This window comes from Pezoporus occidentalis, unplaced genomic scaffold, assembly GCF_034315485.1.
Source record: "Pezoporus occidentalis ecotype Australia unplaced genomic scaffold, CSIRO_AGI_Poc_V1 ctg11, whole genome shotgun sequence".
Taxonomy (NCBI): domain Eukaryota; kingdom Metazoa; phylum Chordata; class Aves; order Psittaciformes; family Psittacidae; genus Pezoporus; species Pezoporus occidentalis.
In genome coordinates this window covers 4,796,737-4,810,090 of record NW_026912886.1, presented here as the reverse complement: position 1 = coordinate 4,810,090, position 13,354 = coordinate 4,796,737, and the positions used below count along the sequence as shown (strand labels likewise).

The following is a 13,354-nucleotide window of genomic DNA, read 5'->3' as shown; positions in this document are numbered from 1 at the left end:
AAGTGAAATGAATGTGGTTCATTGTGGGTTTTTTTATTAAAGTTGTCCTTTTGGCCATTTCATAATCAATAGGACATATTGCCCTCCAAGCTTCTGTCATTTTTTTATATACTTAATGATTGCTAACGTAGACTGTAGACATCTCAAGCTCTTTAACATCAATATCTAAGCTTGTTCTAAATTAGATGTAAGAAAAATCAGTACTACTTTCATTAGAGACCTTTCATCTTCAACAAGGTACCCTTTCTCTAATAGTAGGTATTAAATCAGAATTGATTTTAATCATGTTGCATTTGTATCAGTCCCTAGGGTAAAAGGGGCTTGTTCACTTCCTTTGCAATATGTTAGAATATTGTCTTAATTAGTCTGATCAATACTGCATGAAAAGAGCTGTTGATAGACTGTCAGCAATAGAGGATGTGAAAATAGCTGCAATAAATAATTTAGTATAAATAGAAGCCTATTGTGATTGTTCAGTAAAACATAAAGCAAATTTCTCTTTACTGCAAATTCCAATTTTACCTGTACTGTCTCAAAAAGCAGCAAGGTTTTCAATAGGAATACTTTATTGCCACTCAGATTGTGTCTGTGGTTTATCAATTCATCATGATGTATTTGTACTTTTAACGTAAGGGCAGAAAACACAAGAAATGAAAAATGTTGCTTTCCTGCATCTTGCAGGAAGTACCTGTCACTCTTTCTAGGCAGCTCAGAAATCATCTCTTTTGTGATAAAATCCCTAGAGAATTTTTAACTGGTATTTGGTTTCATGGTAGCATTTAATTCATTTTCTACCAATTCATAGTTTTTCAGTGTGTAAAACTCTTAATCACTAGAACTTTAGTCTTCTGCATTAAAAAAAAAAAAACAAACCAATTCAAAGAGATTTTCAGGATTTATCAAGATCTTCTTTAGCCATTGCAAGCTGAGAGTGCCTCAACAAAAATAATGTACTCAAAAGAAGAGAAGGATATTTGACAGTAGTGCAGAGAAGGAACTGTGTTCCTCATCATTATTAAGAAATCTGAATTCTAATTGTGTGGTGAGTGATTCAGCATAATTTTGTCTTAATTTTACTGTCCATTTAAAGGGAACAATAATACTTTGATCCTCCCAGGCATGGAGGATGGCTTAGCTGGGTGATGTTTTCACAACCTTTTGGAAGGCCAAAGTACTTACTGCTGCAAGTGATAACAGCAACATGATGATGATTGTCATGCTCAGTGCTATGAGCCCCTGAGCAGTGTTTAACAACATGGGCTAAAATTCAGCAATACCTGTAGCAGGTGATTAATGTGTCATTGATTACATTTGTAGTCTTCTTGCATCTTGCTTAATATGTCAGTCTTGTCAAGACTTGAAATAACTTCTTTAGCACTGCAGGAATCTTTTTGCTTCCAACATTTGTAATACCATTTTAACCATTCTTTTCTCATGCCCAACTGCAAGATGGACATTTGTTTTTTTTTCGAGAGTACGCTTGAGTTATTCCAATACAATATGCATAACAGAGACACTGAGTAGAAACACTTTCCTCATTTTGTATGTACTTCACTTTGGCTTTTAAAGGCCTTCTGAAATCACCTATGATCTTTAGAGAGAGAAATCTCTCCAGAGTTCTCCTGGGAAAAACTGTGAATAAAACCTGTAATATGTCCCAGACAAATCAGCAAATAACCTGAGTATTTTCTTTGTTTTCTGATTTAATCTATAGGTTAGACCCTTAAGTTTAATATCACACAAGCACAGGGGCAATATTGCTTGCAGAAATTCCCTGTATGGTTCCAGTGTTAGAATTCTTGGAAAAGCACTCCTTTAAATCTGTACAGCTGCAACCAGAGTAAAAAGCTAAGTACATGTCTACACTTTGGTAAGCAGAGCATGGAAGAGTGGCTTTAATAGTCATCAGAAGACTCCACTCCTAACACTGAGCTTTGTGAAGCTCTCCTTTGTTGATGCATGATGTTTAATGAAGGGATGGAGTGCACTGGTGATCCAGACTGAGGATGTCAAGTCAGCGTTACAGTTAGGATAGTTCCAAATTAATATAAATGCTTAAATCCAGGGAATGCTTACATACAGTAGGTTTTGAATACTTTGTTAAATGGATTTATGTCATCATTAACTTTTTATTAACACTGTTCCTGGAAGGAATGAAAAACTTTCCATGAGTCAGGCAGCATCAGCAAATATCGAGATGTATCTGGAAACAGTCAAGAAAATTGCTATGTCTATTTCTCTCTCCTGTTCATTAGATTTCCACTGTGGGAGAGCATAGCAGGTATCTAGATTAATGTCCTTATTGTCAAAATAAAAATTCTCTTAAAAAAATGCGATGGAAACATTATCTTGTTTGAATACTGTTTCTGTTAATTTGGGGGAGTTTTTTGTTCTAACGAGACAAATACGGTTTCTTGTACCATCCTGCTCCAAAAGGAATGAAAATATTGTTACATCATGCTGACTTAGAAGGGAAATTAAAAAATTATTTTGAGAATTATTCATATATGTTTTACTGAAGCTTAGCTAGTAACAAGAAAAGGGCAGAGCAGACAGACCTAGATACTGCACACTTTTACACTTTTCTGGGGGAGTCAGTATGCATCATTATTTAGGAAAAGTTGCTCGTATGTTTGGATGTTTTCACAGTACAGGTCAGCACTAAATAACAATACTGATTCAATAAATATTTCCAGATATAAAACATACTTTATGGAAGTTGAATATTAACCTGTCATGTTAAACTGATAATTTTAGGTATTGCAAAGAATAAATATAAGAAGATTGGTATCGTCCAGATGAAACACACATCTTTGAGTACTGCAGTACTGGCAATTGGCTGGAGAATTAAAGGAGAAATAAGATAACAATTCTTGTAAAAAAGTTTTGACCTTTTCTGTTATTGCAGGAGCTGCTGAGAAGAGTTCCAAACATGGTGCAGAAGATAAAACACAGAACATTATCAGTGCTATGAAGGAAAGAATGAAGATCAGAGAAAAAAATAGACCGGAGGTGTTTGAAGTGATCCAGGAGATGTTTAATATTTCCAAAGAAGACTTTGTACAATATACAAAAGCAGCAAAACAAAGTGTTTTGGATGGCACGTCCAAGTGGTCAGCAAAAATAACAATCACAGGTAAATTTTCTTCTGAACTGTTTGCTCTAAGAGCCCTTTCTTTCCTAGTCTCCTGGTTTGGGAATAAAATTTATTATAATTAGACCTGGAACTGTGTTCAATTGTGTACTTGGTGCCTCCATAAATGGTTGAATTTATAGCATGCTAGCTGCAAGAGTTCTAAGTTACAGCTGTTGGCAAAACTACTTTATAGTCCACTGCTCTAGGAAGGAAGATAAATAGTCTTCTTGTCTCCTCTTTGTCCTAACAATGTCTTCTGTGCTAGTGCTGAGCTTTTTACCACCAACTGCAAGAGTTCACAATTTCATTTATGGGGTTTTAATTACTCTGATGCTAAGAACACTGCATCTTGCAATTCCAAACCCCATTTATTTGAAACTCATCATCCATTCTTTGTTTGCTGAAAATGAACGTTTGGACATGTTTCCATTGTTACATGGTTTTGCTGCTAAAACTGGTGTGTGTCACCTACAAAAACTCTAATCTTTACACTTAAAAAGCTTGGAAATTGAATTTTCTGCCTTTTAAAAAAACTTCCAAATGAGGAGTTCTGGTGGGGTTTGAACTCATTTGCCAAAATACTTTGCAATTAGTTTGCAAGAACTGGCTGACATCAAGCAAGATGGAAATTTACAAGCTGAATTGCAACAAAAATCTTCCATTGTTGTTGGATGGGATTAAAAAATGAGAGTTGTGATTTAGTAAGTTCAGCCATTTGGATCTACATGTTTTTGTTAAGGTGTCTTTTTCAGCTATGGCAGCTGTTATAACTGAGAACAAAAATGAACTGGACTTAGACCCACATCTTCAAATTACTGTGTCACAAAGTGTTAAAACTGTATTTTCAAAACTAAGCACAGTCACACTTCTCTCACTAAATATAATAATAATGTTCTTTCGTGTGAGAGCCAAAAGGGGGTTTCTTTACATAAAAATGAAATTATCTCTTTTTTTCTTTTCATTTCTGGTATTGTATGTGTTTTATAATGTACATAATTTATTAGTACAGTGGTACATTTATAACGTATATAATTTGTAAATGTATTTGGGTTGTGTGCTCAAAAATTTTTGCTATAGTACTTTTCAATTCTGTGGCACTTTCTTAATGTATCAAGGAAGGGTCATTGAGAGATGAAATGGCCATTTGCAGTGCTGAAATTTAAAGCTGGCATTCAGGAGGGAAAGGACAAAAGCATCTGTTAAGTGAACCATGAACAAATTATTCTGTGAGAGTTGGTAGGTGTGTTATTAGTTATGCATGGCTCTGTAGTCCGAACTAAAGCCCAGTCACACCTGGGGCAATATGTAACGTGTACACAGAGCTGAGAATAGCAGATATGTGCCAGGAGAAATCTGAAGAAAATCTGAGATTGTGAGTTAGATGGATTAGGAAAAAGGGAGGCCATTCTGAAGGTTGTGGGACAGTATGTGAAACATAAAGAATAGCTGTTGAATTTTGGGACTGTCACCAAGCACAGGGGATATGGAGAGATACATCAGGGAAAATACTTAATTCATTCTTACTTTTACTTCTGCCGCAAAAGGATACTCAAGGCTGCCTTGTATTCAGGCCACTATAATAGCTGGCAATTCTGGAAGACACTGGCCCTGAATTCTCCTATAAATAGGAGAGGAATACTTCCTTGCCTTCTAAAAATTTCCCTTTGGATTTGCAGTGAACAGGGAAGACAAAATATGTTGCAGTTTATTCCTAAAAGGTTAGTCTTTTCAAGAATGAGAGCTGATCTGCTAAGTAAGAAGGTGCCATTGTTATATAATCATTTTTCTGAGCACACTGGGGGAGCTGCATTATCCAGAATGATTTGCATTACAGAATTTTAACTAAATGTTGCCACCAAGACAGTTGAAATATATGCAAAAAAATAAAACCAAGCTCTGCTGATGCTGGGAGCCATGGCATGTGCTTTAGCTGCAGCTGTCTGGGTTCCATAGGCTGCTACTTGATAGTTCTGCTTTCTGCTGAGATTTCTAGTTTTATGAATTATGATGGAAAATCAAGTTGTGTGTATTTTTATTTGCCACAAAATGTGCATACAGTAACTATACACCCGCATTAACTGTCAGAAGGGCTAACAAATACATGAGCAGCTAATGATAATTGATCTGAACTGTCACCCTGTCTGTGATAGAATAGGAAGTAATCTGAAAATCCTCATAGTACATCTCTCACATGAGGAAAACAAATTACAAAGTCATAACCATGCCTCTCCTGTTTAGTTTCATAATCCACAGTGCAGGTTTTTGCCAATGGGAGGTATTATTCTGGAAATTTTAGTTTGGACCTTTGGAGAAATTTTGAAAATAATGATTCATTTATTGGGGATGAGGAGTGGAAATTTTCAGGATGATTAGACTCAAAGTTATACAACAATATTACATTACTTGCAGTGCTGATAAAACAAAATTTTGAGACGCTTATCTGGATTATGCATGGCAAAAAAAAGAAGTCTTTTGTGCTCTGTAGTGAATCTTTAAATTTATTACAATATTAAACCATATTTGTAAATTTTATACAGTCCAGAGGGTAGTTAGACAGGGCTTGTCGATCTCGAGCGTAGCAGGTGCTGAGAAAATTCATCCAGAAAGCTTTGTTTTAGGAGACCTCAGTTTGAAGGCTTTGTTTCCTGTTGCTGTTATTAGTGTCTCATTTATTTCTTGGCAATGAAGGCTATGAGGGCTAAAGCATATTTCTTTCCTTTTGTTGCAGTTCTTTGCGCTCAGGGCTTACAGGCTAAGGACAAAACTGGCTCAAGTGACCCATATGTTACTGTGCAAGTTGGCAAAACCAAGCGGAGAACAAAGACTATCTTTGGAAACTTGAATCCAGTATGGGATGAAAAATTCTACTTGTAAGTACAGAAGATATTGTTGTTCCTTGGTTTGTGAATTTACATTTAGGTAACGTAGTGCTACCACGTAAAATAGTTACTTAGTTGGAAAATATTTGTTGTCTATATTATGCATGTTCATAGCAATAATAAATTAACAAGTTCTGAAGGGAAAGAGCATAGAAGTGACTTTATGATATAGTAATCATACAGCTCATAATTATGTCTTTTTGGGCATCTGTTGGTGGCATTTATTTTCCTTTTTTAAGGAACTTCAGTAATATTTTTCACACTCAAACCTTGCATACAAAATGTTTGCACTATAAATGCCTTCTTGTGTCTCTGATACTCACCATGCAAGTTAAATGCATTTTTATTCAGTATGACTTTCCTAGGTGAAACAGGGGAATGTGATAGTAACTGGTATGCTTTAGGCTCTGGGCTGGGCTGTTTGTATGTCTAATCGTTCTAAGACTGAGAGCTGTCCAGAAGTCTGATGTGGAGAATATGATCCTTCTGTCTCCTTTCTTTGGCCACAGCCTCTGAACTGAATATGGAATAGTTTGTTGTCAGCATATCCAGAAATTCAATTCTGACTCCAAAGTAGATGTTTCAGTCTTTAATACACTAACAACAGTTTGGGTATGATTTCATGCCAGTTCAACTTCTGGCAATATTCCTGGAACTTCTTTCAGAAACACATGTTACAGTACCAGAAATCCCAATTCACAGGAACAATACTGTTACTTTCCTGAAAATATTACCTTGGGATACAACACATTCCTGACTGAGAACGTGTTCAGTCTGATAATAGTATCAATTTGCTGAGTGTTATTCCTCTATTGGTGGCAAAAATATTTCAGCATTTACTCTTTATTCAGCTCGATTACCATGTGCTCAAGTATATGATGTGCACTTTACTACTATTATTAAAGTCAGTTAAAGATTCTGAAAAGCTAATATAAACCCTAGATTTCCTTTGGAAGTTTTTAATTGAAAGAGAACTGTTTATTTAGCAAGATATTTTAAATTGTTCAGAAAAGTTCCAGTCCGCCCTGAGAGCATCTACCACAGTGTTATCACATGAAGTTAGTAGGTATTTTATGGAAGCTGTGTGAAAACGGTAGTATAGTAAATTACAAAAAGAAGAAACTATAATAAAAAAGGATATACAACTTCAGTGTTTGTTAAATACAACAGATTTTTTGCATTTTTACTGAAAATATATGCAGACTGTTGACACATAATAATCTAACCTTGCTACTACATTATAAAAGTCTAATATGTTTGTACCTAATAATGCTATTCAAAACTGTATCTTAATTTGATACAACTTGATGAAAATCTGTATCAGTGATGATAAAAGTGATATGTTGTTTGTTTTAAGCAACCCTGAATTTACATAGCAGTAGCAGAACAGCTCAGAGTCCTGCAGACTGCCCAGTTAAGATTCAGAATCTCTAGTTAGTCACTGTGTGCAACAGACAACTTCAAAATAACCACTCATCACAATGTAAAATAATTGTCTTCAAGCCATAATATTGTTTAGTTTCTCTTACCTTACTTTCCTCCTATAAGGAACACGTTAGTTGTCATTATTACTATCTGTGTAAACAATTGAAACAATTTGTTAGGCTTCAGCAATTTGAAATAGACATCTGTTTTCTTCAAGAAGGGGCAATGTCATAACATGATGTGCTACATAAGAAGGTAACCTATCTACTTGCCTGGTTTTGGAGGGGTTTTGGTTGGTTGGCTGGTTTTGTTTGTTTTGACTAAAATCTGCTATCTTATTGTTGAGGAGGTTGATTCCCTAGTGAGTTTGAAAGATGTATGACCCAGACGCCACTTCTATTTGCCTGGAAAAGTAGTAGGTATTCTGACTGTATTAAACAGTGGATGCCCATTCCTTTCACAGATTCAAATGCCGGTACTAGAATAGTTAATTCAGAGAAAACACACACTCAGAAACTTTACACGCTTCCCCTGTAGAGATTGTGTTTTGTTATTTGTATTACTTCAATAACAGTTCAAATTTCATACCTCATTGTATCACTGTGAATAAACAAAGGTAAGAGATTAGTTACTTCCTTGCATTTAAATGTATGAGTTAGGTAGTGTTAAAAGTTGGAGGAGCAATTCAGTAAATTTTTAATTTTTAGAAGAAGTTTTAAATATATTTGCTCAAAGATATGGACACATTCCTGTGTAACAGGGTTCTACTATTAAATCCCTGGTGTGAACGTAAAATGATACCTTTTTTTTTAATTTTTAGAAGAAGTTTTAAATATATTTGCTCAAAGATATGAGCAGGGCTACTATTAAATCCCTGGAAACGTAAAATGATACCTTTTTTTCACTCAGCACTAAGTATTACTGTCATCTGCTGCTCTAGCAATAACATTAATAATAAAAAAAAAACAAACCTTACTATAGCATAAATCTCCTGAGTAACTGCTTTGAACTGAATACATTTTCAATCACGTCTATAGTACTTGTGCTTTCTAAAATAATCTCCTTATTTAATGCATTGGATTTCAATTGAAAGTATATGAGAATTTGTAAAGTATATTAAATAAATTATAAATGTTTAACCACAAGATTAAAGTGGAAATAGATCAATGTAACTATTCCATTGACTCAGGAAGTTTCATTAAAATTAGGCTCTACTAGTGATATTTGATAGTCCTATTTAAAATAAAATACTAATCATCATTATAACTCCTAAATGATAAATTGCAGAAATAAAATACATCTCAAGATCTCACAATCATATATTGACTCATAATACCAAAACAGGCATTGAAATCTCCCCATCTGTTCCGAAACAGAGACTTGGAAAAAACATTGGCTCCCCACTGTGCATTTGCTCTGTCATAGCAGATAGAGTGAGGGCAATGTTCCTGTTTGCAGGATCACACGTAACCCTAATATGATTGGATGGTAAGCAGAGAGTGAATGTTTCTAACAGAAAATAACGTAATCCTCTGTTAAATGACCATGGGATACTGGCATAGATTTAACATGGGAACTCATAATCCATAACCAAATTAGAGCTTACCTACAACTGTATGCATCTCAGCAAGAAAACCCAAGGCTATCACAGGAAGAATACATCTTTCCTTGAAATGTATATTTTTTTATACACAAGATAGAGAAGTAAATAGGACAGAAGATGCTCTTTTAATTAATGTAGTATAGGTGGTAAGAGCTTTGATCTTGTCTTGGTATTATTAAGTCAGTGATAACAGACCAGGTTTTATTTTTTTCAGTGAAACATCGGTGGTATGAGAGCTTTTTCAATGCCAGCAAAGGAAGAGTCCTGCAGCTCTCTGCCACCTTCCTTTTTCTGGTTGAATTTGGCATCTGATGTGGGAAAGGGGCCTGCTTTTTTTAATTTTCAATTACAAGAAAGACATATATTGGCTGTACAGTTTTCAGCTTTGTACAAACTTTAAAATCTGCAATAAAACTCCACTCATATTCATTTCTTGGCTATTTTCAATAGTTGATTGCAGAAATATGGAAATCTGCTTTTTTCTGGGAGTGTTGTCTAGGAAGTGTACACCTCCAAATTGCCTTGCAGACTTTGCAAGCATAATGTTCCCTCTGACCACTCATTAATGCCTCAGATCTGGTTGTATAATACAGAAGTCTTTCACATAACTGGATGATTATTTTACATATTCTTTCAATTTTCTTTGTCATTAGGCCACTAGGCTTTGATCAATAGCTTCATTGGGTATCTGTTACTCTTTTCAGTGCATGGAAACATTTGATCTAATTGTTTTAAATTAGACCAATGAGAAAGGTGGGTTTTTTGTTTTTTGTTTTTTTTTTATAGTCATCACTGTATTGTTAGAATTTGTCTGATCTGTGACATTCTTGATGATTTCCTGGTAATATACTGAAAAAATCAGTGCAGACATAAAATGTTATGGAGAGAAGATTTTCAATTGCTTGTAGGTAAACCAAACAAACAAAACCCCCCAACTGTTTGTTAAAACATGTAGAGTGTTGCTGAGAATTTCTACTGCTATGTATTTCAGCAGATAATACTGGGGAGAAGTATCCCCTGGTACCAAACAGCACTGATGTAAATTAGAGACTGTGATAGTTCAAGTTTCTGTGTTGGTCAGAGAAACTGTTCAACTGCTTCGTATTTTGGATATTTCAGTCTGGAGTTTCTGATGAATTGAGAATTTCTGGCAGCTATTTCAGGCATCCAATGTGGATGCTCTTACCTTGAAATTATTTTAAAGAGCATCACTCACACAGTCTGTACTGCAAAGAACTGATTTTTTTTTATGCATTTAAAGCAATATTTACTATAATCAGCCATGTATAGGAAATAAATACAAGAGGACCTTGCCAAAATTCTTTCATACTGTAGTTTTATACAGATCAACTGAGCTGCCTTGTAAAAAGTATGATCTTGATTGTACCTGAAGACAGTGGGATTGGTTAAATGACCATGTGGTGTTCCAGTTTCCAGTGATAACTAAACACAGTCTTGTGAGAATTGTTGAAACATCTTCAGGATTGTTTCATAAAAAAGAATATATAACAGAGAATTATATTACACAAAAGCAATTAGGTAATAGAAACCCACAAATTAGTTTACTGGATTTATCCATTCCAAAAATTCTTCAGTAAGCAGCCCAGTCCCTCGGAGACATCCTGCTAATTAACATGACTATCTCACAGCCGCAGCCCAAAGCACGAGACTCTGAGAACAAGTTCAAATGATAAATTGTTTGTTCAGAAATAATGTTTTTCAGTTTCACATTACAGCGTGTTCAGTCTGAGTCTTTCTTTCAAACTGTTGTCAATCCAGCTTAATTTTATACTGCTCACTTCTTGTTATGACAGAGTAAACTAATGCAAGAAAAAGCATAACTAGTCTCATTCTACTTTATCGAAAGCATGCCTCATGACCACACTGTTAAAGAGCTGGGACTGTCCAGACTAGAGAAGAGACAAGTAGTGTAGGTAAGAATGTCTTTAAACACATCCTTTCTCTTCAAAGATGAAAGGAATAATCTATTTTTCATGCTTACTGTTATAGTAGAATAAGGAGTAACAGGCACAAAAATTCCATTTAGAGGCTTATATCAGACTTCAGCAAAAATCTGGCTATAGTTGGGCTGGTAAAATACTGGAATAGATAGGTTTTCTGAGGGATTATGGTACTATCTCTGAACAGTTAATAACAGAATGGACAATTCTCATAGCAATGCCATGGATGTATCTGGTTCTGGCTTGCATTAATGGCAATAATCATTAACTTGAGGATAACGTTAGCAGTAAATGGCTTCCTGACCTTCATTCTACTACTGTCTTCCATGACCATGTGGTTTCTTTATACTTTTAGGACAATATCTGTGTTACCACCTTCCATTCCCTACAACAGACAATATGGCATCCAAGATATTTTAGTATAAGGGAACAAAATTTGGTAGGAATTTGGCAAGGTTCAACTCTCTCCTTTATGTACATTACCTGCTATGCAAAATGTATTCCTTAGGCTTGTTCATGAGGGGATTTCACAAGAACAATGATCTCTCATTTAGTATGTGGTTTTCTGTTTTGTTTGGGGGTTTTGGTTTTTTTGTTTGTTTTTCAAGTGGCATTGTGTTTTTATCTGTTTTCCAGTTAAGTCAGTGTTGAGTCACTAAGTGATTATAGCACTTAAAAGAGTAAAATATCATCTTCCAAAATCTATTCCTTTAGTTTGTAGAAGAGACCTAAGGTATATGTAATGGTCTACAACTAAAGAGATAGCCATCTGAAATAACAATACGAATACTGACTTTACCCGTGGTTAGTATCACAAAGTGGTATGTATGGTGTTTTCTTTACGTGTCTTAATGAATGTATGTTCGGAAAGAATTCAGGTGTTTTTGAAACAGAATAAGAAGTGATAGCAGCTACCAGATAAAGAAACTGGAAACAAAAAACAGGAGAAAAAAGGAGCCTGTGTACTTCAATTACCATAGACCACAGTGATTCTTCAGCAAGTGCTCCGAGATAGACAGGCTGGCCGTCTTCAGCTGAAGTACGCTGGTGAAAACAAATTAGATGTTCAGGTTTATCCATCAACAACCGGAGTGACTTGCTACAAAACGTGCAAAACTGCAGGCAAAGCTGTTACAAAGGCTCTGCAGTAATTCCCTACATCTCAGGCGTAAGGTAATTTGTCTGCTGATTGCTTACAGAATTTCACCAAAATAGTTTATTGAAAAAGTTACTTTAAGTTCTCGAAGTAACACTTTTTTAAAGCAGTAGGAGAAAAAAAATCCTCTCCACTTTATCTAATCAAAGAACGCAAATTTGTTAGTGGATGTAAGAGTTTTTACTGAAGACTACAAGGAAAGAATGCTATTATGATGAACGTGTTTCTTTTTGGCAGAGTGGGAAATTAGTCTCCATATATTCTTTACCAGCTTCTCCATTCATTTAAGTTTATTTCTTTAGTGAAAGTAGCATAATATCAGTCAGTTGTTGTTTCACCACTGGGTGTAGATCTCTTAGATGAGGTGTACAATCAGGTTGTGCCAGCGCACCTAATATTGAATTTACATTGAGGTACTGTAGTAAAGATAGTTTATTATTGCTTTTTTTTTATAACTCTAGCCATTAGAATACGCAGGAATGCTGTGAGGATTATTTCATGTCTATGTAAATATATTTCATCCTGTAAATGTAGGAGTGATGCAGCATCACCAGACTTATTAAATATCAAAACTGTGACTTCTGTTTAACATCTGCAAATATACTGCAGTTTTTCCAGCTTTCAAAATCATTGGTATCTTCATTCTCTGTGTGCTAAAAACTAAATCACTTCTCACTTTTCTGTATCACACCTTACTGAATACTTTTACTGAGCATGTAAAGTGGAGTGGCTAGAAGAGGCACAGTGAAAATAGCATATGTTGGTTGCCTTGAACGTGGTGGGCTGGTTTTCCTGCACAGTAGGAAGTAGGAATCCCACCCAATGCTTTCTGCAAAGCCACAGAGCTTCTGCAGCGATGTTACTGGTGACAAAAGCAGAATGTGCATCTCATTATGTAGTGCTGTTATTGAGAGGCTGGCAGGTAAGTAGAATTCAGTGACAGCTCTGTAACTTTCATAGTAATTCTTCCTTCCACAGTGCAGGCCTGTAGAAATACATGTTCATCCAGCCTTCCATTTTTGCGTCACAGATCTATGATAGTTGTGGAGTCTTGCATGGGAACATTGCAAATACGTAGCAGAGCTGATTCTGTGCTAAAGGTTTAGACATACGGTTGAGCATGGGAGTAAACCCATCAGTTGTGATAGGTTTCACTATGTTTCACTGACCTAAGGTTAAGGGAGAAAAAGATAT

At 35.4% G+C, this 13,354-nt stretch overlaps 1 protein-coding gene across 4 annotated transcripts in view; it reads left to right on the top strand.

The window, feature by feature from the left end:
* UNC13C (unc-13 homolog C) overlaps positions 1–13,354 on the top strand; it is a 146,793-nt gene that overhangs the window by 53,354 nt on the left and 80,085 nt on the right. For all 4 annotated transcript variants that reach the window (XM_062628072.1, XM_062628065.1, XM_062628087.1 and 1 more), the window contains exons 8-9: positions 2,909–3,136; positions 5,865–6,006. In XM_062628072.1, coding sequence (XP_062484056.1) covers positions 2,909–3,136; positions 5,865–6,006 — 370 coding nt within the window. The remainder of the gene's footprint in view (positions 1–2,908; positions 3,137–5,864; positions 6,007–13,354) is intronic.